The following is a 27,207-nucleotide window of genomic DNA, read 5'->3' as shown; positions in this document are numbered from 1 at the left end:
AAAAGATTTTATTAATGAACACATGCTTAGATTAGAAAATAGGATTTTTTATCATGGAAAAACATTGAAATCTATTTTTGATGGACTTCTTGAATGGAAGATTAATAATGGATGAAGTATCACAGTACCTTAAACTTGAAGAATCCCATGAAATTGAACAATAAAGATCTTGGAATCATCAACCCTAGCTTAAACTTGACCTTAACCACCCATGGAGTTCTAGAGAGAAGATATTTTGGGAGAAAGGGCTTTATTTTGGGGAAAAGTAAATAATGAAATCATAATAGCATTTTAATGTTTTAATACTCATAAAATACCTAAAATAACTTAAAATGACCATCCATATATTTAACTATCCAAAGGAGGAATTTACCAACACATCCTTGGCTTACTCGTGCACCTTGACAGGTTGCAGGTCTAATCTACGAACCCCCATCCACGGACCATGGATGGGGTTATGGACCATGATGTTCACGCGTGATTCATGACTGCAACTCACTGTATGGGACCTTGACCCCAAAATTCCATGCACGGACCTTGGATGGACCTACAAGCGCAGGTCTCATTTGTGGTTCAGGTTCACCACTTCTTGGGCAGCCTAGGTTTTTCCTTGGGGCGTTGGGGCTAAACTTAAGGTCCTCCTTAAGTAATACCTAGATATCGAACCCCAAAACACCTAAAAATATGGCTCCGGAAAATACTAAACACCATCAAAACTCAAGACGAACACAAATGAATACACTTTAGGCTAGAGTTTTGCTAGTTTATTTTTAGGGTCGTTACACAATCCCCCACTTCGAAACATTAGTCCTCGAATGATACTTAAACACATTAAGAGATAACGACTCAAGACAAAAATTCCACAATCAGGTATTCATCGTCATAAATGATGCACAAAACTAGGAGGAAACATCAACTCCATATTCATAGGCTCAAAACACAAAAGCAAGTAGGAACAACATCTACAAACTCAATATGCATCAAAACATGGCATTCTTCATTTCATTAGAAGAACTTCCTTTTCCAAATCACATTATTCTCATTACAACCTTATTAGAAAAGATATGCAACTCTTTCAAGAAAAATTTAAAGCATGCTTGACATTTAGTTTCATAATGAGATTAGGCAAATCATGCTAGATGCCCATCAATATGAGGAACACCTTCATGAATCTTTCTCATTAAACAAGAATTCAACTAAAACATGCATAACATCAAGAAGCCATCGAAAACTCATTGACACTCATGAATCTAGAACACGAAACAAGCTACAAGTAAATTCTAGGCCTAAAGAATAAATAAGAATAGAAGGGATAGGCAAGGATACATGAACCCTCAACACCTTACTATTCATTATTTAAAAATCACAATCTTCCACCTAACATCTATCAAGTTACAAAGCCATAGTTGGCATCACAAACAACCTTCCTCTCTCAGACCTTCTAACATACTCCATTAAAGAGCTCATACTCTAAAGACCAACACATAAGGAACAAAAGAGAAACATTATAGAGTTAAACTCTATGGCACGACTTGAAGAATGAAGAAGTGAAACTTTCTTAACACCCAATAGACTTCTATTCATAATGTAGCGCGCTTCACATTATGAAGAAGACTCTACAAGATGTGGTTTGAGACGACCTAAGCCATTAAAATTCTTTTGCTCTGATACCATATTTTTCACAACCCGAGAGCACTCGCCAAGTTGCAACACCGCATACTCGACCCCGAAGGTATCTTATACAAGCCTCTTAGATCATTCATTGCATAAGATACTTGAAAATAGACAAGGATTAAAAACATTCTTTGACAATCGAAAAGGCTTTCTTGAATTAGCAAGCGGAAGAATTTCTATACATGGAACGTTATATCTCAAACCATCTAAGATTTTGAATACAACATTAGGACTAAGCCCATACAAAAGCATTAGAAAAACTAAAGGACATAAAAGAATATAACGGGTCTTGTCCTCGAACTATGAGGACTCACCAAGTCTTCATCTTCAAGCACCTTAGGAACCTATGTTTCAAGAATAGAACACAAATATATCTAAAACCCTACACTTGAGTAATAAAGGAGAAGAATGGGGTTAGCAAAATTAAGTACTAAGTATGATGACCATCAAAAAACATGCTTAAAATGGACATTTGAGTTGAAAGTCATGCTTTTATGCCATTTTAGTAAAACTTTATGAACATTAGTAAAGAGGCATAATATACTGACAACAAATATACAAGTAACAATATTTCATTTAAGCCATTACCTTTACCTGTTAACCTTCACGTCAAGTAACCATGCTTTAACTAGTACCGACATCAAAAACATAAGCACATAGATTAAGTAAATCAGTTCAATATCTTAGGGTCTCTATCCAAAGTTACCCTAAGACACACTTAAGTAATACATAAGTTGGCAGCCCATACTACATTTTCATGCCACACCTAAGTATTCCTCAGGGCTACAATAGAGAAAAACTTTAACCTTTTCCACACGAAATTCTAAGAAACTCATTTCATCAATATAAGAGACACATGAACATTAAATATGCAAATTAAACTTGACACAATACAAGAATTACCTTAGACAACACCTATGTCATACTTGTGCAATGGACAAGTAGCATCCCATAACACTACTCATACTAATTACTCCTTTGAAGCCACCATAGGCAAACACAGTCATATACTATAAGATATGGCAAGGAAGTAACTCTTAATACAACCAAGTTTAGCATCCATCTTAACATTAGAATATAGGATTTAACATTACTCAATCACTTCACTTTCCTTCATTACACCTTAAGTATTCATTCTCATTAACTCTAGTGTAAGAGGAAACTCATGCATTTAGGGGACTTCACACAATAGTCATTAAGACTTAGGGAACTCACTTTAGAACCTTCATATCCTACTCGTTCCATGTGTAGATTGCATCCCATACTACTACCTACACATTGTAGAACCTATCATGTAACTAAAGTGCTCATCCCACATGATGGGAATAGTCATTATCCGACATAGACCATGCGAGCTAGACGTGGAATTTGGTGTTATAAAACCCCACACGTGGAAGGTTTTCGACTTTTCAAAGGTAAACTAGTACACATCCTATGTAGGCACATAGTTTAGGGGATAACCAAAAATGTTAATTATACTCTAGCCTAACATTGGGAAGAGCCACAATCTTAACCATATCCACTCGGGGCTCAGACTTAGTTCCCATAGATTATTTCATTCACATTTGTGTACTAGAGAGGGCACCAACATAGATCTAATAACCCAAAGTACTTCTAGTTGCCACCAATAGGTCTGCCAATCAAGGTTCATTATTAGGATAGCTCATTGAATCCTCATGAAAGGATTCCATAAGCATAACCATTCAAGGTTCATCATTATTATTCATGGAAGTGTGCAATTAGCCTACTGATCCAAGATTCATCATTTCACACAAGAAGTAGGCTACAACCGTTGGGTCTACCACTTCAAGGAGTTATATTCACACAGGATTCTAGATGGATCATAAAGGGGCACTACTCTTAGGTCTACTAGTTTAAGATATAGTCTAAAATACCTCATTAGTCATTCATAGGGAGGCTTCCAACATTAGGTCTACTAACAAAGACATTCATTTATTCAAGAAGAGGCTACCAACCCAATGTCTACTAAGATGTTCCCATTAAGATACTTAAGTCAAGATACATTCGTTACTCAAGAATAGGATGCCTAAGCCTACAAAGTCAAGAGACCGCCTTCAATAAACTTTCATGTATCAAGAAACGGCACCTAAGTCTACCAAATAAATATATAATACTCAATATTACTTTCATTTATAAAGGAGAAGGCATCTAGGTCTACCGAATCCAAAATATAACATTACATCATAGTAACCCTTCACATTCTAATATCAACATTCATAAGCATTAAGAGAGAGTATACTTTTCATCAAAAATATATTAACATTCTATATAGGATCCTCATTCTACCATTTTAACCACATGCATCACCTTCACATCACAATTATATACACGACCTCCTGATAATACTTCCATTTCCACATATAATGCCTTCAAGAATATAATCACAATGTACAAAGTAATTAGACACCTCCACCATAAGTGGACCACACATCAATCGATTACAATTCTATATCATTAAGAATCACTCTAAACTCATAGATTCAACATACTATAAGATATAAGGCAATTGACATAATTCCATAATAATTCATCATCCTCATAAGCAATTCAACATGATCTCATTCATACTTTACCTCTCAAGGCCATGCTCTTCACATCATCAACATTTCAATAATTCAACATAATAAGACATAACAATTGACATAATTTCACAAGCTAACGTCATACAATCACATTCTATACATTATACTTCCAGAACAAACCAATTCCCAATCAAATTCCATAGTAAAGAGATTTAGGGTAAACATGGGTTCTTGAAGGAATCCAATGTAAAATCAACTTATAATCATCAATATACCTTCATTCATCAATATAATTGCTTTGAAAATGTTTTATCAATGAACACATTCTTATATTAAAAAATAGGGTATTTGATCATTCAAAAGCTTTGAAATCTATTTTGAATTGACTCATTGAATGGAATATTAATCGAGGATAAAGTATCTCCATACCTTAAACTTGAATACTCCCATAAAATTGAAGAAGAAAGATCTTGAAATCATCAAACCTAGCTTCAACTTGACGTTGATCTCCCATGGAGTTCTAAATAGAAGATATTTTGGGAGAGAGTGTGTTGTTTTGGGGAAAAGTGAATAATGAAATAAAAAATACCATTTGTAAATTTTTAACTCTTAAAATACCTTAATTGATTAAATAATCGTTCATACATTTAACTAGCCAAGGGAGAAATTTACCAACCCACCCTTGTCTTGGCCGTGCACATTGATATATTGCAGGTCCAATCTACAGACCCCATCCACCGACTGTGGATGGGGTATTAGACTGCGCTTTTGAAGAGCGGTTAGTGATTGCAACTCACCAAAAAGGACCATGACCCACGAAGGCCATCGACGGACCGTGGATGGACCTATGAACCCAAGGTCCGATCCGTGGTTCACCACTTCTTGGGCAGCCTAGGTTTTTCCTTGGGGCCTTCGAGTTAAACATAGAGTCCTCCTCAAGGACCCCTAGGGTGGTCCTTGGGGAGTCATACCTTGACTTCCAACCCCTAAAAACCTCAAAAAGTGCTTGGTACAACACTAAACACCTCAACTATAGCTTGGGACAACACTAAACACCATCAAAACTAAGTATGAACAAAAATGAACACACGTTAGACTCTAGTTTTGCTAGTTACTTTTTTAGGGTCATTACATTATCCCCCACTTAGGAAAAATCGTTTGCGAATGACACTTAAACTCATCAAGGGTTAATGAATCAAGACAAACAGTCCACAATCAAGCATACATAATCATACACAATGCACAAAACTAGAAGGAAACATCAACTCCACATTCATAGGCTCAAAACACAACAAGCAAGTAGGAACTACATCTACAAACTCATTATGCATCAAAACTCCACATTCTTCATTTCATTGGAGGAATTTTCTTCTACAAATCACATTATTCTCATCACAACCTTATTAGGCAAGATATGCAAATATTTCAAGAACATTTTTAAGCATGCTCAACATTAATTATCATGAAGTGATTAGGCAAATCATGCTAGATGCAAATCAATATGAGGAACAAATTCATGAAAAATCATCTTTCTCATTAAACAAGAACTCAACTAAAATATGAATAACATCAAAAAGCCATGGCAAACTCATTGACACTCATGACTCCAAAATAGAAAACAATCTACAACAAAATTCTAGGTCTCAAGCTTATACAAGAATAGAAGGGAAACGCAAGGATACCGAAACCCTCAACACCTTACTATTCAACATGATATCCCCCACTTAAGGGTGAACCCAACAAAGGTCAACATAAGGTCAAAATCACCATCTCCAATATCACCTCTATCAAGTCACAAAGCCATCGTTGGCATCAAAACCAACTTTCCTCTCTCACACCATCGAACATACAACATTCAAGAGGTCACATAAGAAAGATGAGAGAAACATTTTAGAGTTACACTGTATTGCACAACTTGAAGAATGAAGAAGTGAAACTTTCTTAGCACCCAATATCCTCCTATTCATAATGTGGCGCGCTTCACATCATGAGCAAGACTCTACTAGATGTGATTTGACACAACATAAGACTATTCCAAAATCTTGTACTCTAATATCATGTATGTCACAATCCGAGAGCACCCCAAGTCGCGTCATGGTGTACTCAACCCCAAAGGGGTCTTATACAAGCCGCATAGATCATTCATTGAATAAGATACTTGAAAATAGAGAAGAATTAAAAATATTCCTTTAGAATTGAAAAGTCTTTAATCAATTAGCAAGGTGAAGACTTTCTAGACATGGAACATTTTGTCTCAAACCATCTAAGAATTTGAATACAACATTAGGACTAAGACCATAGACAAGCTTTAACAAAACTAAAATACATAAAGAGTCTTGTCCTCGAACTGTGAGGAATCACCAAGTCTTTATCATCAAGCACCTTAGAAACCTGTCGTTCAAGCAAATAACACAAATATCTCCAAACCCTACACTTTACTAAAAGGATAAGAATGGGATTAGCACAATTAAGTACTAAGTATGACAATCATGCAAAAACATGCTTAAAATGGACATTTGAGTTGAAAGTTATGCTTTTATGCCATTTTAGTTAAACTTCATGAACATGAGTAAAGAGGTATAATATAAGTCACAATATCTCATTTAATCCATTATCTTTACCTTTTAACCTTCACCACAAGTAACCATGCTTTCAAAAAGTACCGACATGAAATACATAAGCACATGCAATAACTAAATCATTTTATCATCTTAGGGTCTCTATACAAAGTTCCCTAAGACACACTTAAGTAAGTCATAAAGTAGCAGCCTATACTACCACTTCATGTCACACTTAAGTATTCCTCAAGGCTACAATAGACAAGAACCTTTACCTTTTCCACACGAAATGGTAAGCAACTCATTTCATCAGTATAAGAGAGTAATGAATATTACATAAGCCAACTTGACACATTAGAAGCATTACCTAAGACAACCCTTAAGTTATACTTATGCAATGTACAAGTAGCATCCCATAATACTAGTTATGCTAATTACACCTTTGAAGTCACCATAGGAAAGAACATTCATATACTATAAGACGACAAAAAAGTAACTCTTAATACAAGCAAGTTTAGCATGCATCTTCACATTAGCATATAGAAGTTAACATTACTCAATACTTAACTTTCCTTCATTAGACCTTAAGTCTTCATTCTCATTAACTCTAACATAAGAGGACATTTATATATTTAGGGGACTTCATACAATAGTCATTAACACTTAGGGAACTCACTTTAGCACGTGCCATGTGTAGATAGCATCTATCAAGTAACTAGAGTGCACATCCCACGTGATGTGAATCGAGATAGACCATGCGAGCGAGACATAGAATGGTGTAATAAGACCCCACACCGTGGAAGGTGTTCCACTTACCAAGGGTAGAACTAATACACATCCTATGTAGGCACATTATTTAGGGGATATCCAAAGATATTCATTAGACTCTAGCCTAATATTTGGAAGAACCACCATGTTAACCATATTCACTCGGTGGTTATCCATAGCTCACATAGAGTAATTCATTCACATTTTTGTACTAGAGACAGAACCAACATTAGGTCTACCGACCAAAAGTACTTCTACCAAGAAGGGCTACCACAAATAGGTCTACCGATCAAGGTTCATTATTAGGATAGCTCATTCAATCCTCATAAAAGGATGCCATAAGCATACCCATTCAAGATTCATCATTATCATTCATGGAACGGTATCCTTAGCCTATCGATCCAAGATTCATCATTTCACACAAGAAGGAGGCTACCACCATTAGGTCTACCACTTCAAGGTGTTACAGTCACACAGGGTTCTAGACTCATCATATTGAGGCTACAAATATTAGGTCTACCAACCAATACATTCATCCATTCACATGAAGGTTACCAACCTAAGGCCTACCAAGATGTGCTCATTTATACACTTATGTCAAGATACATTCATTACTAAAGAATAGAATTCCTAGGCCTATAAACTCAGGATACCGCCTTCGATAAGATTTCATGTATAAAGAAGAGGCTCCTAAGTCTAAAAAATCAATATATACCACTCAATATTGCTTTCATCAATAAAGAATAAAGCACCTAAGTCTATTAAATCAAAAATATAACATTACATTATAGAAACCCTTCACATTCTAACATCAACAGTCATAAGCATTAAGAGAGAGTATACTTTTCAATAAAAATACATTAACGTTCTATGTAGGATCCTCATTTTATCTTTTAAACCACATGCATCACCTTCACATCATAATAATAAACACAACCTCATGACAGTACTTCAATTTCCTCATATATTGCCTTCAAGGATATAATCACAATGTACGAAGTAAGTAAAAAACTGCACCATAAGTGGATCACACATCAATCTGTCGTAATTCAATATCATTAAGAATCAATCTCAACCCATAGATTAAGATACTACAAGAGATAAGGAAATTGACATAATTCCATAAAGTTCATCATCCTCATGAGCAATTCAACAGATCTCATTCATACTTTACCTGTCAAGTCCATGATTTTCACATCATAAACACTTCAATAATTCACCATAATAAGACATAACAATTGACATAATTTCCCAACATAACATCATACAATCAAATTCTATACATTATACTTCTATAAAAAAAAAAGGATTCCCAATCAAATTCAATAATAAAGAGATTTTGGGAAAACGTGGGGTCTTGTAGGAATTAAATGTAAATTAACTTATAATCATCAATCAAAATATATTCATAAATATAAATGCTTTGAAAATGTTTTATCACGGAACCCATGGTTAGATTAGAAAATAGGAATTTTTATCATTGAAAAGCTTTGAAATCTATTTTTGATTGAGTTCTTGAACGGAAGATTAATCAAGGATGAAGTATCATCATACCTTAAACTTGAATAATCCCACGAAATTGAAGAAGAATGATCTTGAAATCATCTACCCTTGCTTGAACTTGACCTTGATCACCCATGGAGTTCTCGAGAGAAAATATTTATTGGGAGAGGGTTTTGTTTTGGAGAAAAGTGAAAAATTTAATCAGAAATACCATTTTAATGTTTTAATACTCTTAAAATACCTTAAATGACTTAAAATAATCGTCAATACATTTAACTAGCCAAGGGAGGAATTTACCAACCAACCCTTAGCTTGGTCGTGCACCTTGACAAATTGGAGGTACAATCTACTTACCCCATCCACAAACCATGGATGGGGTTACAAACAATGTTGTTGAAAGGTTTTTTCTGACTGCAACTCACCAAATGGGACCTTGACCCACAAAGGCCATCCAGCACTGTGGATAGAGCTATGATGCATAGGTCCCATCCGTGGTTCACCACTTTTTGAGAAGCCTAGGTTTTTCCTTAGGCCTTGAGGTAAATCTTCAGGTCCTCCTCAGGGAATCTTAGGGTGGTCCTTGGGGATTCGTACCCAGATGTCTAACCCCTAAACACCTCAACAATGGCTCAAGAAAACACCAAACGCCATCAAAACTCAAAAAGAACACAAACGAGCACAATTAGGCTCTAGTTTCGCTAGTTCATTGTCACGCCCAGAGCCTACACCCTGGACGTGGTCGGCACCCAACGATCATTGCTAGCCTTAAGCGAAACCTTGTCCAGGCTTACTTAAATCAGTGGAATACTTAACTTAACTCAAGTATAAAGCTGGAACATTCTCATTAGAAAATACTTTATATAATTATCTTGGCAAAATGGAACTTAAGTCTCAAAGTTAAAAACATCTTACATGTAACATAAAAAAGACTAAAACTGAACTTTCGAACTATCTATTTGTCTATGAAGACTTTACTACAAATAAGATGAATGTTAGGACAAACCACACAACATTCCATAAAATAAATACAAAAGAAACAGAATTAATGAGTCCTTAGAACCACCACTGACTTTGAATGCTCAAGATGGATCAACAAGGCGCTGGATGTTGATCCTGGTTACCAGCGTCTGCATAATAAGACGATGTATGTCAATTGGTATTAGTACATTGAATGTATGAGTATGAGAGTTGGAATGCTAAACAACAACTATTAAGCTTGAAAGGATTAAGAATGAACTTACCTCTGGCTCTGCTCAACTCAAGAAGTCATAACTCAATATAAAGCAGTAAAGACACATGCAATATATAAGAACTTGTAAAACAGTGTAAACACTTAGTTCATTTGAAGTAATGAAATAATAAACTCAAATTTAGTTATATATGAAAGTAAAACAGTTTTTGTAGGACATCTCTAACCGAAAACAACCACTATGAGCCTAAGCGATGGTACAACTTCTTACCTCACGTTGCAAGAGGATTGCTCTATACCTTGTCGTCGGTATATAACCTGAACTACTAAGTGGATCCACTAGTCTATGCTAAAAAATCACTAAGGAATCATTTAAAAAGTATGATCATTTATTTGTTCATGCAACCTACAGGGTTTATGCAGACTTGAGTTGATATGAACTCATGTCCCCATATGGGTGCTCAATACTACTCCCAAAATACTTAGCTCCTATGTTTTTGAAACTACTTCTTCTCTTGTTAGAGGTAATTGCTCAATGTTAGCTTTAAAATCTCTCTTGGAAATCATAGTTCCCATTTTCTAAATCTAGCCAAAGGCTCTGTGAAAATATAGCTTCCTTTCATTCTTAAAATGTAAAAAGATTTGTAACTCCTAAGGACTACTTAGTTCTCTTATAGATTTTGAGAAATGAACTCACTCTTTGCTCTTTGCTTTACTTGAAACTTAACTCTTAGGGAATACTTAGTTCTCTTATAACTTTTGAGATTTAAACTCAACTCCTTTCTTTGCTCAACTTGTGGCTTGGCCTTAAAACAAAATTAGAATGTTTGTTTAAGACTCTTGAAGACTTTAAGAACTCAATTTTTGACTTGCTTCTTAACTTTTAAGCTTGGCTCTTAACTTCTTTGACTTTGATCTTAACTTTCCTTGAACTGGAGTATGATTCAAAGATCATGATCTCATGTTATGGATGATTTCATAATGTTTAGATGTACTTTAGAGAGTTTAAATCAAGTAGGAATTATATGTACATCACTTAGAAAATTGTAGGTGAAAAGACTACTTTACCCTTACTAAAATCCGGATTGATTTTCCTCAATCCAACTTTCGAAAAGCATATCTCCCTCATACGAAATCAAAAAATTACGCAAACTCAGTGGCATTGGAAATATCTCTTCAAGGGATTTCCAACCATATAAAGAATTGGCTCTAACACATCCTGAGCTAGAAGGTATGGTCATTTGAAAATGAACAAAAACCTACTTTTACTCTTAGGAAATTTTCCAGATTTCTCCTATTCTTTCAAAAAATAACTATTCTTAATTTGTTTGATTAATCATAGCTATTTCAGTTTATGATATTAGGGTCGTTACAACACCATACAAATAATGTCTCCATATATTCAATGCAAATCCTTCAACTGTCTAGAAGTATAAGTTATAACCTTGCACTTTTGCATTAACACGCAACCTAAACCGACTCTTGATGCATCACAATACACCACAAAACCTTGAATACCTTCTGGTAAGTTCAAAACAGGGGCAGTAGTCAAGCTTTTTTACAATGGAGATGAAATAGATAAGAAAAAACCTCTATGAACCTTCTATAATATCCAGCCAAGCCCAAGAAACTCTTAATATCAATTGGAGATGTGGGTCTAGGCCAACTCTGCGATGCATCTATCTTTGGGGTATCAACTCTAGTCCCATCACCGGAAACTATGTGGCTTAAGAACGCCACATACTCAAACCAATACTCACATTTAGAGAACTTAGCATAAAACTCCTTATCTTTCAGAGTTTGAAGAACTATTCTGAGATGGCTAGCATGATCCTCTTCATTCCTTAAATAGATTAGTATGTCATCAATGAAGAGGATAATAAACATATCTAAATAAGGTTTGAAAACTCTATTCATAAGGTCCATGAATGTTGCAGTTCATTGGTCAAACTAAAGGACATGACCAAAAACTCATAATGACCATGACGGGTCTTGAATGCTGTCTCGGGAATATCACATTCTCTTACTCTCAACTGATGGCAGCCAAATCTAAGATCTATCTTACAAAAACAGGTGGAACCCTGAAGTTGATCAAGTAAATCATCAATCCTTGGAAGAGGGTACTTGTTCTTGATGGTAACGTTGTTCAATTGATGGTAATCTATACACATCCTAAGGGAACCATCTTTCTCCTCACGAATAAGAGAGGAGCGCCCCAAGGTGAGACACTTGGTAGAATGAAACCCTTATCAAAGGTCTTTCAACAGTTCTTTAAGATCTTCCAACTTTGCGGGTGCTATTCTACATGGCGGAATAGAGATAGCACGAGTATCTAGAAGGATATCTACACTGAAGTCTATCTCTCTCTTAGGAGGGACACCAGGTAGATCATCTATGGAAACTTTTTTACTACTGAAACTGACTCTATATGTTGTATCACAAAACTTGAGTCATTAACTCGAACTTAGTAACAGACATACCCCTTGGAAACTAAATTTTTTGCCTTAAGGAAGAAACACAAATGATTCACAAAGTTTCTCAGGAAGAACATCAAACTTATTTGCAGCATAACGGGTTACAAAAGATAAACTTTCTCCTGGGTCTAGCAAAGCATTAACATCAATAGAAAAGACTTTGATCATACCAGTGACAACATCTGGAGAGTTCTCTTGCTCTTGGCGACTAGTGATTGCATAAAGGCGGTTTGCTCTTCTGCCACTGTCGAAAGTAGCTCCTCTAGTTGCATCCTTTTATGGTTTGATGAAGGTTGGACTCTATTGCATAGATTCCCACTACCTTTCCTATTATTTGGCCACTCTTTCATTAAGTGACCCTCTTGTACACACTTGAAGATACCTGTTTTGCCAACACGACACTTACCTGGGTGGATTCTACCACACTTAGCACATGCAGAAGCCTAGTTACCTCCTTGTGCCACACTACCTTGAGACTGTGCAGGTTAGCTCTGAAGTTCTGTGAATTCTGTCCATTATACTCACCTTTGTTTCTGGTGCAGGTGTACCAGCAGATGATGGAGCATGTCCCTTTTGCTTTTGCTGAAATGACGACCAGTTTGCATTACTTTTCTGTTGTCCGGACTCATTTCCTGTCTTAGCTTTCTTATTTCTAAATTCTTCCCTATCATTCGATTTGTCTTCCTCAACTTGCTGCACATTGACCATCAACCTTGATCTATCCGTGTACCCTAGCAGTATCACGGCCTTACCTTCCTTACTCGACAGACGAGACAGCCCAGCAACAAACAAGCTCATCTTAATCCTTATGTTCACAACTATCTCCAGGGCAGAACAGGATAGTTGGTTGAACTTCAGCCCATATTCATAAACACTTAGAGAATCTTGCTTAAGTGTGAGGAATTCATGTACCTTGCCTCTTTCAATTCTCTAGGAAATAAACTCCCTAAGAAAGCTTTCTCAAAACTGGCCCAACTTGCAAGTGGTGCATCATCAGCTCTACCATCATTCCATTGACCAAACCAAGTCCTAGCAATATTATTTAGTTGATATGCATGTAGCTCAATTCTCTCAGTACCAGCAACATCCATCACATCAAGTACCTTCTTCAACTCCTCAATGAAGTTCTCCGGATCCTCACTAGTGCCTGAAACTAGTGAAGCTTGGAGGATTAATCCTCAAGAACACTCAGATCCTAGAAATATCAGTCACTTCCTATCAAGATTCTCCCTGTTGCCCAACTTGATTAGTCACCGCTTGACTGAGCAACCTTATTGCTTCCCCGAACTCAGCATTAGTGACTTCCCCTTGAGGTTTCACTTCAGGTGCATTTGGTAAATCTTGCTCCTCAACATGACGCCTAGCATAACAACCTTTGACAGCTCTTCGTGGATTCATGATTATCTGAAACATGCGCAAGAACGAATTAGAAAAAAACTTTATTAAACTCTTACGCACAAAGTGAGTATGAAAGAAGTTATATTTCCTAAGTGTTGCAGTCTCCTAATTATAGACGTGGCGCGCTTCACACCAATAACTAAGACACGACTTCATAGACTCATTAGGACTCTTGAACTTTGTGCTCTGATATCAAGTTTGTCACGGACCGAGCCTACACCCTCGGTGTGGCTGACACTGGAGAACCATTGATGGACCTAAGAGAACCCTTGGCAGGGCTTACTTACTCCGTGGAAGACTTAAACATAAGAAATATAACTCATGCGATAACTTAAAAGATAATAACTTTGCCAAAATGGCAACTCAAGTTTTAAATGTTTACAACTGAAATGAAAAATACTAAAGAACTAATACTAGTTGTCTGACAGTCTATGAAGCCTTTAAATACTGAGATGGATGTCGGGGAAGACCCCAATACATCCCAATGAACTAACAAAATAACTGAAAGCAATAAGGAGGAGTCCTCTGAAACGCAAGGAGTCTCACCAACTGGCTCTGGAGTGCTTTAATGGATCAACAAGGCGTTGTGTGTTGATCCTTTTTATCTGTGTTTGCATCATAATACGATGTAGGTCAATTGACATCAGTAGATTGAATGTATGAGTATGCGAGTTGGAATGTTAAACAACACATAGGCTTAAAAAGATTATGAAAGAAAAACTTACATTGACTCTTCTCAACTCATGGATAAATTAACTCAAAATAAAGCAATGAAACATATGCAATATATGAAAAGTTTTATAAAACAGTAAAATCACCATGTTCGTTAAAGAAAATGCAATAACAAACTCAACTTTACTCATATAATAAAGTATTATAGTTTCTGTGGGAGTTTCTCTAACCGGCAACCAACACTATAATCCTAAGTGGTGATACATCGTCTTGCCCACGCTACCAGAATTGTCCTATATTTTATCATCATATAGAATTACTTAACTTAGTGCATCCACTAGCTTATGCTAAAAGTATCTTAAGGAGTCATCTAAAAAGTATGATTATTTACTACCCATGATGGCTATATGGTTTATGGAGACTTGAGTTAATATGAACTGGCATCCTCATATCGGTGCTCAATACAACTCCCAAAATATACTTAGCGCATGTGTTTGTAAAAACAAAACTCTCTTTTTTGGTTTGAGATAATTACTAAAAACTTAGATCAAAAGCTCTCACAGAATCGATGTTCCCTTTCTTTCTTGCATGTAAATTAAACTTTCTGGGTATACTTAGTTCCATATACTTTTTTGAAAAAATGAACTTTAAAACTTTACTCGTTGCTTAACTTGAACTTAAGTCTTAAAACAAAGTAAAAGCGTTCGCGAAAGACTTTTGAAACTTATAAACTTTTTTGACTTATTTCTTAACTTCTAAACATGTCTCTTAACTCTCCTTGAATTGAATTATTGATTCAAGAATTATGATAGAAAAGGTCTCATAATGTTTAGAAATGATTTTGATAACTAAATGTGAGAAAAATTACGAAATTACCATCTTGGAACAAGTCAGCGACACGGAGATGTTTAAAAGAATTACTCATGAAATTTAATTTTGAGACAGAGGAGTCCGCGTCTTAATCACGACGTGGAGCAACTTTTTGTTCACTGGGGGAGCAAGTCCGCGACGTGGACTTGCGTGCCAAAACGCGCTCGACTTTTTCCTTCTTCGTTTTACAGCACCAATTCTCCTAAACTCGAATATTTTTCTCAAATTCATTTTAGATTCTAATACCCAGTATATGTACTCAAGAACCTAACTCAAAGAAACTCTAGAACTCAACGTAAAGATCTCAGAAACTCCAGAATTCAGCCTAATTCAAGAACAACATCAAATTTCAAGAATGCATATCACGAACAACAACTTTCAAACTCTTTTAAGACGAATTTCACTAAACTAAACATGTTTGGCGCGTGGTTGAACTAACCCAACGCTATTAAATACTCACATACCTTGTAAGATCAATTTCTTGACGAATCCACAACCAAAATCAATCATTTTTGGCAAATTCTTGCTTTTCCTCTTCTCCTTTCTCTTTTTTCTCTTTTCTCTAAGCCCTAGCGTATTAGGGTACCTGATATAAATCTGATTTGACCCTCAATTAATTCTCTAAAATGAATTAAACTAATAGGGTAAGGAAAAAACTAATTGACCCTTCAAAAATCGGGATTAGACTTTCCTTAATCGCACAGCGCAACTTCTAGAGGTCATAACTCACTCATATGAACTTGGAATCGTGCAAACTCGTTGGCGTTGGAAAGATTATTCCAAGATCTTTCCAATTATATCTCGATGTACACCTAACTCCTCTTGATATAGGAGTTATTATTGCTTTGAAGTTGGCCAAAACTCAACCTTCCTTAACTTAAGAAAATTTCCAGATCTTTCATTCTTTCCAAAAGTGATTGTTTCCAATCCTTAGCTTCTTCCTAGTTAATTCGATTTGCAAGGTGTTACGTGTAGAAATTTTCTTAAGAAAATATCATTTTTTGACGGAGTTAAAGGGGTTAAAATGTGCAAGGATATTGCAAATGGGGCAGCGATTTGTTCGTTTTGGTATTAAAAAAATTAGTGACCCTTTATGTATTTTGAAAAAAAAAAGTGATCCATTTAACCGTGGACTCTAATTTACTAAATATTTGATGTTAAACAATCATAAATAATCAAACAAATTATATGTATCTAATCAAACTTTCTTCGGTAGTCTTCATAGGTTGGATGAATAAGTAATGATATGGCCACCCCTATTAAATATGCACAAAAAAATGTACTATGTTCTTTCATGTAAATTTAGTTGACAATTTTTTCTCAAATTTTATCATTTACTATTTATGATGATATGTATTGTCTGACTCCAAAAATAAATGAGTTGATTATATTCTTTCGTGTGTAATTAGTTGTTCAAAAATTGATTATATAATAGCACCAAAAAATTTGTAGTAATATGTATTTTATATATATCATATATTCAAATAAAAGAGAATCTTAGGCCCGCCTATGTGACGCCATCAAAGACCAGAATTCTCTTTTAAATTTATTTATTTTCAAAAGCAGTCTTCTCTTTTCATGAGAAGTTGTGACTTTTATGAAAAGTTGTAACTTTTTTGAAAAGTTGGGACTTTTATGAAGAGTTTCGAATTTTATGAAAAATCATGACTTTTATGAAAGGCTGTGACCTTTTTGAAGGGTTGTAATTTTTCCAAAGGGTTTTGACCTTTCCAATAAGGCACAATAAATATTTGTTCACACTATCCTATGTTGTCTATAAATAGAGGAATTTGTTGCCACTATAATTTGTTCCCACTATAGGGTAGTCAAATTCAAATACATTAATTGAGCTTTTATGAAGTTTGTTTCATTCTTGAAGTTTTAATGAAGCTTAATCTTCACTATAAGTCATACTGATTCATCTAACTATTGTAAATTTTTTCCTATTTTGGTGACCTTTTTTTAACTCTTTTAAAGTGTCAACAAGGATGATTGAAAATTTATCTTCTCTTTTTTCCATTTCTACAGGCTTCTTCTTATAAACAAAGCATATTGATTTCAATTATAATGCGACATTACAACTCTTGGACCTCTTAGGGCACAACTCATAACGCTACTGAAATGGTTGATGGTTGAATTCATTACATTTGTTTCTTTAGTAAACAAATCTTTTATTTCTATCATTATTATTTGTATGTTTTTTACGAATTCAAATACATTAATTATGCTTATTATAAAGTGTATTTCATTTCTCAAAGTTTTCTTCCTCCTATTTCATGAAGCTTAATTTTTTACGATAAATCATAGTAATTCATGTATCTATTGCAACTTCTTTTTTGCTATTTTGCTGACTTTTTTAATTATCTTCAAAATTTCAGTGAGAAGATTGAAAATGTATCTTCTCTTTTTGTCCCTTTTGTTAGGGTTTCTTCATGTACTTTTGGGGAAATAATTTGTGGGTTGTGCTATATTTGATAGCACACAACAACAAATGTTTGATAACTAATACAGAACTAATGAGGAAGTTTGTTAAAGAACCAAAATGATTGTTCTCTTGCTTGCCACAATTAGTATATTATTTTGATTATTTTTTCTTAGGTACAAACATTTTGTATGTCATTGCACTATTTCTAGAATATTTGTATAGAGACAATTAGTCCATATCTTTTATTGCAAGTTAACTAATTCGTGATACTTCTTCTTCTCTTCTATTTTCAGCATAATAAGAGATCATGTTTTCGTGAAACTAACAAATGTTCAAAATTAACTATAACAAAAAAAAAATTATTGGGCATTAAATATGCATATTCACAAAGAGTGTTACAACATTTAACGACATTAATTAATTGTCACTGAATTCAATGTTGTTATAGACTTTAGGGACATTTATACAGAGTATCAATTGCCTCTGAAAATACATATTTATTGATAATTAAGCTATTAATTATCACTAAATATCATTTTTGTTGTAGTGATAACTCATTGTTATGATAAACTTTTAAATTTTTTATAAAGAAGTAATAACTCTTTATGACTTCTTTCAATTAAATTTGTGAACTGTAAACTTGGATACTACCCGAAAAACTATCTTTTTGAAAAATATATTTAGGACATGTCTTTTTCTTCTTAATTGTTAGGAAAGTAAGATCATCATTATTATTATTTTTGAATATTTGTGTGTTCGAATGCTCACAAAATCATGTTGTGAGATTTTCATATGTTATGTGTGAAAATTTTAGTTTAATATATTCCGTTGTGAACATTTAGATGTCACTTATTGCTTGGTTGATAATTGTTTTAATTTTCTGTAACAACATACTATAACTATAACAATAACTATCTTTTAATTCAAATAAGTTGGGGCCGGTGATATGAAAACTTAAAAATAGTAATGACAATTTTGAGACAATGACAAGAAACATTTATGATAATAACAATTTTAGGGTCATTTTTCGCATACACTTGATATGGTATACAATAATAAAAAAGAGACTTATTGAGGTTCATAATAAAAGGAGTCCAAGATCATCCATTTGAATTTTGTTAATTATGATCTTGTATGGACATGTTGTTCCACTTTACTTGGGAGTGTTCTTGTTCAACGTTCTCTGGTCTCTTTTTAAATTCTAATGTTGTTCTTTATGAGTTTTTAGAATTTAAAATTTTTCATTACATCTTACCACTATTTTCAGGGAGATTTTCTTAAACTTCTTTCTTATACTTAAAATCTATCTATGACTCATAATTTTTGTATAACAAAAATAAAAATTTTAAAAAATATAGCACTTTAAGATTTCGGAGAAACGTTTTGCCTTAAGATAAATATTTTTGCCAATTATGTATCTAATATATAAATATTATCGAATGATTATATGTAAACCTAATAAAATAGTTCAATCCCGTGCGAAGCACGAATAAATTATCTAGTATATATATACGACCACTATATTAAAAGCATGAGTGTAGCAGAAGTATCAACATGCTTGTTTTTTGTCATTAAAATTCAAGGTAAGGGTAATTTTGACTTTTTGAAAATTTGTTAATCGAGACAACTTTTGTCCTCTACCTTTTTGTGAAAATTCTCCAAAGAAACAATTTCTTTCATTTCAATTTTCTAATGTAGCTTCTTAATTTTTGTCTTTTATCTGTTAATGTGTTGTAATCTTTTTACGAATTTTTTGTCGTATCATAAGCTAATAATTATTTGATGGAATTGCAATCAATTTTATATGCTCATATAAATAGGAAACTTATATGAATTTCTCTTTTTTTCGATTTTGTCTTCATTTTCTAGCAGGTTGTCCTGCTTCATATTTCGGAGTAGCACGTTAAGGTTACATCTCTTAGTTTCTTCTTCATTACATGATCTACCACTCTTTGTTGTTAGTGATAGGTTTCTTCCTTGCGTTTGTTGTTAGTTTTGGCTTTTGCTTTTCTTTCTTATTTTCCCTTGCACCGTACTTTTTGATTCTTCGTTATTTTCGCATCTAATGAATTTTGAGTTCGGTCCATCCTGTTTAGCAGGAAGGAGATTTGTTAATCAAGAGGAAGACTGACAGCAATTGGGACGGAGAGAATAATATATTCCAATGTCTCGTCTTTTGTATGCTATTAATTTATTCGTTATCTGGATAATAACATAACTTCCCCGTTGTTTCGTATTTAGGATTTGTTCATAGTTTTTCATAAACATAACCATGACTACTATTGGTTATGGTGACCTTCATGTTGTCAACACTTCGGAAATGAACAACTTTTGAAGTGCAAGATTGTTTCTTCAAGTTTTCTCCTTTGCACTAACACACGTCTCATCCTCCTTAAATTGGAGGAACTCATTTGAAGATGCAATTCTTCTAGAAATGTCATTCATTCACAGTATAAATGTGTGTCGCTAAATTCATGTTGTATGAATATATTTGTGATTGTAATTTGGAGTGTGAGCAAGAATTATTTTTTTTAATAATGTAAGAATCTGAAAATTATGTTTTTGGTCCATATATATATAGAGAGAGCGCTCTATTTTCATTGAAAAATGGTGTTGTGCAAAGCATAAGTAGAAGCAAAAACTCAATCAACACTGTCCGCTCGAAGAGTTTCCCACTCGGACTGTGACTTCTTTCTGATTCCCCAATACCAACTTGTACTTCCCTGTGTAAGGAGCTTTATTCCAGATTGAATTCATCATATTTTAGCCCAAGACTTCTAAACTATATGCGTAAAGCAGGTCATGAACCCACAATTTTGTCACAACTCGTGTACACGTCTTTGTAAGCAATAACCCAAAAACTCTAGCAAAAGAGCTTGAATGCTAGGTTAGTTCACTTATTTTGAGCATCATCTTACGTCATTCATTAAAGCGCTTTCTATAAGCCTTTAACTTAGAATGTTTTAAAGAAGAGAATAAGTGCCAGATGTTTATCTTTTCGACTTCAGCGAAAATGTTCAAAGCACAATCTTCATCAATTATCTTGATGTTGAAAGGGAAGAGGACAGGTCTTACTTAAAAGTAAAGAAAAAAAAGGGATTTCAATCTTAGTTTCACTTCCTTGAACTGGCTACTACCGCGCAACATACACTTGCTTGTGGGTTGGTGGATATAATAACAAATACGCCTTCTACATCAGCCAATTCATCTTCCATGTGAGACTTCAATGGAGAATTATTTTTGAATTTCCATTATTATTTAAAAATAGGATAGCACATGATTTGATATTCCGGTGTCTCACACGTATCTCAAAACTAGTCAAAACAAAAAAAAAGGGAAATGTAACTCTAGCCTAAGACTAGGATGACGCGAGGAACAACTGTATTTGTACACGCTTGAGTCTTTACTAAATTTCGGAAAATTAAGACAAAAATTTGATAAAGCAAATCACATTCTAATTGAGTTACATTTCCCTAGCAATTCCAAGAACTTTTAATCACCCATGCATTTTAAATCTGCCACCTTAACGAACAAACGGAATCAGAAGGTATTCTGCATAGAAAAGCTGCAGGCATAAAAAAAACTAAGTTTCAGATTTTGAAAAAAATAATGGAGAAGGGGATAAATATGTCTCAAACTATCGTAAATGTTATACAAATACCCTCCGTTATACTTTTGAGATATTGGTGTCCTGCCGTTCAAAACTAGAGCATGTATATGCTCTTCACTATAACGAAAGACTAAATAGAGACACGTGGCGCTATCTAATCCGTCGGTCCGATATTCAATAAATGTCAGATCGATGGATAAGATTATAACATGTGTATGTCCATTAGTATAAAGAGTATATATATACTCTAGTTTTTGGACGGTAGAGATATTAATGTCTCAAAAGTATGACGATAGATATTTGCATACCATTTATAATAGTTGAAGTATATATTTGTCATTTTTCTCAAAAATAAATTAAAGTTTTCCTTTTATTGAAAAAAAAGTAGGGAGTAGAAAAAGAAAGCAAAATAAAATTGAAAGAGAGCAAGTCACCTTCCATATAAACATATAAAAAGATGTTATTGATACTTGACTTGATATATCGACCGATTGAGCTTTAAATAATAGAAAACAAGCAAGTAAGAAATGCCCCAAAACCTGCAATACGTGTTCATGAGCTTTAAATAATAGAAAACAAGCAAGTAAGAAATGCCCCAAAACCTGCAATACGTGTTCATGAGTTAAAAAACAATGTATATAGGGAAAAAAAATGTAAGCCTACTGTCATGAACTTAGAGTTTCACTCAAAAATTTAAAGATAAGGTGGCGGGTCATGACACTACGTACAGTGACAAGCTTGTTGGAAAGAGTAGTAGCAGTAGCTCCAATCACCATAGCAGCTGCATATGCAGCTACAAGCATGCTTATACATAACCAAAACACCTGTTTGTATGAAAACAAACAGTTTGATTCAATGTTGACACATACACAAGTTGACTTAGATGTGGGACCATATAAATAAATTAAGAAAAGCAAAAAATAAAATAAAATTGATTATAGGTTTTCTCATTATAGTTGTATTAATATACTCTGCTCAAATAGAGTATTGTATTGATATTTCACATCTAAAAGTCTTCACTTGTTACTTAATATGGATGGTATTTTTTGGTGGATTGAAATTTTCCAACAACTAAGTATTAGAGACATGATAAATATTAGGCCACGGTGTTCCTTCTGCCTTGTGCTCTCCCAACTGTCTCTGCAATGTATGTACACATCTTGTGGATTTTGAGTTGTGACAAATAGAGAGTAGAGAGAACAATCCTATATATATAGTCTACGAGGAAATAGAGAATGGGTACGTAATATCACAGTGAAATGAAAGAAGGTCGTTTCTCTTAAGTTTGTACTAAAGTTTATGGTTTTGGACTGATATTTTGCTCATTACGAGTTAGCTTTTGAGATTATCAAGTACTGAAATTTTCACTATAGGGGTATGATATTGCTTATATTTCTCCATAGTAAGAAGTATTTGTTGTAGTTGTTATTCTTTTGTTCTTGTTGGATATTGCAGATTCGCGAACCTGTGTCTGAGATAGATTACTCAGGAACATATATACAACCAGTTGCAACATAACGGAGCTTAATGTATTGAGTAAAATTTGACTAACTTGTTCTTGTCCAAGGCTGACACTTAAAGATTGGATGCCAAAATTTCTATCACCGTTGACGTCAGGGATGTCCTGTGAAAGTGACAAAGCTTTAATCAAAAAAATTATTTGGTTTAGCCCAATTAGTTTGAAATTAAGATTACCTTAAACAGGGCAATGACAGCAGTGAAGATGCACATAAATGTGACAGCAAAAAACAGAGATCTTGTATAGAGAATAGGCCTCACCAGCACATATTTCTACAGAAAATTTTCACAAAAGTTAATGGTTCGGTAAATAAGGACATTACAAAAACATGTATACCTACCTGTATATGTGCGAAAAAAGCAAACTGAACAATGATAGCCCTCACAACCATGATGCATACTGCAGCCAGGGCTGCATTTCTTTTCCATCTAAGAAAAGGCAACTTTAAAACAATACTGAATTGAGTTAGAAATGATTGATACCAAGTTGTTGTTCAAAATAATCAAATGACAAGGGAAATGAAGAGTTACCTCTACAGAATATGCACTTCCAAGAAGAAAGCTAACAATGAGAGCAGCTAATAATGGTGGAGATTGAAACTTAATTCCCATACCAAAACTCTGCAAATATATTAGATATTAGGATCAAGAAAAAAAAAAGCAAATTTGCATTCCAAAAATACATGCAAAATATTAATGTATACCATGAGTAGGGAGGTGATAACTATTGCGATGCCTCGTTTCATTGAAATTTCTCCAGAAGCCAGTGGCAGACTTGGTTTGTTCACCTGACATGAAAAAGAGGAAAATTACGGGGGGAGGAAAATGTGACAATCCAATCCAGTAGCAATATTAATTCGTCTGTTTTGGGCAACGAGAATGGTATGAGAAATTAAAAAAAAAAGATAAAGATAAAGATAAATTACCTTGTCTATTTCGACATCAAACAGTTGATTTAACCCAACCACATAAACGTTCATTAACAGTGATGGAATTAATGCCTGGACCAGAAGAAACAAATTAAGACGTTACGCAAATGAGGATCATGTTGATAAAACTTAAACCAAATTTTACCTTTAATAGTCCGAGAAAAAATATGGGAGAAATATCTGCTAAGGATTTGATTGGTAGAGTAGAGACGGAAGTGATCCCTATAATCTGGGAATGAATTCAAGAAATAAGAAGAAGATCAATAAGTATAGCAACAATGAAAATCAAAATGAAAATACTCACAGTTCCAAATATAGTGTGTGGGCGAGAAAATTGATAGAGCGCATTGAGTTGCGTCGTCCATAAACCATCCATTTCCATTTCACAGCATTGTGGTGATGAGGCTGCAATTATGTACCTTTTTGATACACTCCATTTCTGCCTTGGAAAACACAAGTTCCATTTGGGAATAATTCTACCATTTGAAAATTCAACTCCTATATTATTATATACACCAACTGTTACATCCCCGGCAATTAGATCTATACATTTTTATGAATATATGATATAAACATACCCTTTGTAACTGAGGGAAATTGACAGCAGCATGCACGTAAATGGAGCATTATATATTCTTCTTTAAACAAACAACCTATGCGGCTTCTCAAATTCCAATTTCTAAATAACCCCTCTTTTACATTCTTCTTTTTCATATATCTGACCTAATTCTTTCTTCTTATTTATCTCTTAAATAAATAAATAAATGCACCTTTAGTTTTTCACTTTGGTCCTTTGTTAAACACCATTTTGCTTCGCTTCTTCTCATCAAAATTCCCAAATTAATTATAGTATATATTACATATTATATTTTTTACTAGTATTATATATATTAATAAAAAAACACAAATATTTTAACTACTCAATATTGGATGACCAAAATATTCTTAAAATATTAATCTACAAGTGAACGTTGCACTTATAAAAATAGTACTTTATACGAATATTTTTCTTCTTAAATTAATATATTTATGAACGAATCACAAATATAGATTAAACATGTAGTTTTTTTTATTAGAATTATCTTGATTGACGTTCTCTCTAACATTCAAGTGAATTTTTTCCTCTTATACTATAATTTAGTATAAATATAAAGACATTTAAGTAGAGCTGTCAATATGGGCTAGCCCATTCCATCCGGGCTAACCCATACAGGCTTTGACATTTTACGGGTCAGGCCGGGCTAGCCCATTTTTTGTGTGGGCCAGAAAATGGTTGGTTCAACCCACAAGTACGTGGGCTACAGGTTTGCCGGGCCAGCCCACTTTTAAAAAAATTATATTTTTTTTATAAATATTAAACTAAATTATAAATTATAATTTAAAAATATTATCATAAATATCAACAAAACAATATTACATTATGTTAGGCCTCATTTGTTTGCACTTAATGAGTTTGAATCTTAATCATTCAGATTTGTCTCATTGAGTGTGTTTGTTTTTAAGAACTGGATCTTAATTATTCAGATTCAATTCATTAAGTTCGTATATTTTATATTCTTATAAGCCTCTTAAAGCGTCTGGATATATCTGAATGAATCAGATCTGTAACACACCCTTAACACTATTCAGACTAAAAAATAAGACCATCCTATCTTAACTCAACTAAATCACGACAACTCATAAAAATTGTTTTTCTTATTTAATTAATATTAATTACATGCTTGCCATTATAATTTCCTTTATTCAGATTAACTTAATATACATCTTTTACTTTCTAAATTAATCAATATATTTGAATTGATAAGCACTCCCATGATATAATATTTAGCACGGTTTTCAAAAAATAAGAAAGTATTAGTTATTTGATCGATAACAATAAAAAATTTCTATAACAAAATAAAATAAAATAAAATATTTTCCTAAACTATATATTTACTACTCAATATAAACTATTTTAAATTGCATTATATTAGATTCTTAAAGTATTTGAGTGCAAAAAATAGTCATATTAATGATGTAACTTGATGTTGAGTTCTTAAAAGATAAATTATCTTATCTTGTTATGGTAAAAATGTTCAAAATATTATTTTATATGAAGAAAAACTATTTTACTAACAAGGTTTTTATAATATTTTATTGATATAATGTTTAATTTCATATGTGCATTCAGATACTGAAAAAAAACTGTCCCAATAATTTAGTGTTCAAATTCATAGACAATATTTTAATATTCAGATGTTTATTCAGATTTACACATCTAGATCTTAATGCACATCTTAATATTTAAATGTGTATCCAAATTCAAACGTCTTAATCTTAATGGAAACAAATGTGACCTTGTCACTACTTGTTAATTAAATTCACAAATAAAATTATCTTTATAATATTTAGGGAAAATGCACAAGTACCCCGTAGACTATGACCGAAATCCCAAAGACACACCTTACTAAGGTCGTATTACCCCCTTGAACTTATTTTTTTTGTAATTTTGTGTACCTCTTTGGCCTACGTGGCATCCAAATATCTCTAACGCGCCTCAATTGTGTGGAGTCACATAGAGTGCCACATAAGACAAAATGTGTATAAAATTAAAAAAGAAAAGTTCAGGGGGTAATAGGACCTTAGTTTAGTTAAGGTGTGTCTCTGGAATTTTAGTCATAGTCTAGGGGATACTTGTGCATTTTCCTTAATATTTATTAAGTTTTTTTTCAACTAAAAGTATAAATATCTAAATAGAAATATTAACCTAATTGTTTTGATTTGGACTCTCTTTATTTTTAAATTTTAATATTATATAATATTTTTAAATTAATTTTTACTGGCCCACGGGCCGGCCCTATCAATATTTCTCAAGCCCCCCAAATAAGCAGGCTTATTCAGGCCGAGCTAAAAAGCCCTTTTCTTAAATGGGCTCCAAAAATCTTAGCCCAACCCTATTAAATCCCGGGTTAGGCCAGGCCGGCCCAACGGGCCTAGCCCATATTGACGGGTCTACATTTAGGTATTATGAAACGAAAAAATAACAAAAATTTTATAGATTCCAAGAAAGAAAATTAAGCATTTAATTGAAAACAAT

At 33.7% G+C, this 27,207-nt stretch overlaps 1 protein-coding gene across 2 annotated transcripts; it reads right to left on the bottom strand.

The window, feature by feature from the left end:
• Positions 1 to 21,277: 21,277 nt before the first annotated feature.
• LOC107028106 (homogentisate geranylgeranyltransferase-like) lies at positions 21,278 to 24,936 on the bottom strand. Of its 2 annotated transcripts, none has more exons than XM_027918955.1 (12): positions 24,710 to 24,936; positions 24,436 to 24,629; positions 24,277 to 24,360; positions 24,129 to 24,203; positions 23,907 to 23,990; positions 23,734 to 23,823; positions 23,544 to 23,645; positions 23,380 to 23,475; positions 23,237 to 23,308; positions 22,413 to 22,508; positions 22,119 to 22,286; positions 21,278 to 21,639 (listed from the first exon to the last, which is right to left on the bottom strand). In XM_027918955.1, the coding sequence occupies exons 1-12, from the start codon at positions 24,843 to 24,845 to the stop codon at positions 21,598 to 21,600; spliced, it is 1,239 nt and encodes a 412-aa protein (XP_027774756.1). In that variant the 5' UTR covers positions 24,846 to 24,936; the 3' UTR covers positions 21,278 to 21,597. The 2 variants fall into 2 exon arrangements, with proteins under 2 accessions (XP_027774756.1, XP_015084643.1); XM_015229157.2 differs by having other exon boundaries at positions 22,119 to 22,223; positions 24,710 to 24,934.
• Positions 24,937 to 27,207: the final 2,271 nt, after the last annotated feature.

The sequence above is a fragment of the Solanum pennellii genome, chromosome 8 (assembly GCF_001406875.1).
Source record: "Solanum pennellii chromosome 8, SPENNV200".
Taxonomy (NCBI): Eukaryota; Viridiplantae; Streptophyta; class Magnoliopsida; order Solanales; family Solanaceae; genus Solanum; species Solanum pennellii.
This window is presented reverse-complemented; position numbering and strand designations above follow the sequence as displayed.

What these genes read in the sequence shown, in the direction of transcription:
- LOC107028106 (XM_027918955.1), bottom strand. Translation starts at nt 24,845, where the DNA reads ATGAAAAAGAAGAATGTAAAAGAGGGGTTATTTAGAAATTGGAATTTG. An exon ending in CACACACTATATTTGGAACT is followed by an intron (nt 24,361 to 24,435) that starts GTGAGTATTTTC and finishes ATTCATTCCCAG; the next exon opens with ATTATAGGGATCACTTCCGT. An exon ending in TTTTTCTCGGACTATTAAAG is followed by an intron (nt 24,204 to 24,276) that starts GTAAAATTTGGT and finishes CTTCTGGTCCAG; the next exon opens with GCATTAATTCCATCACTGTT.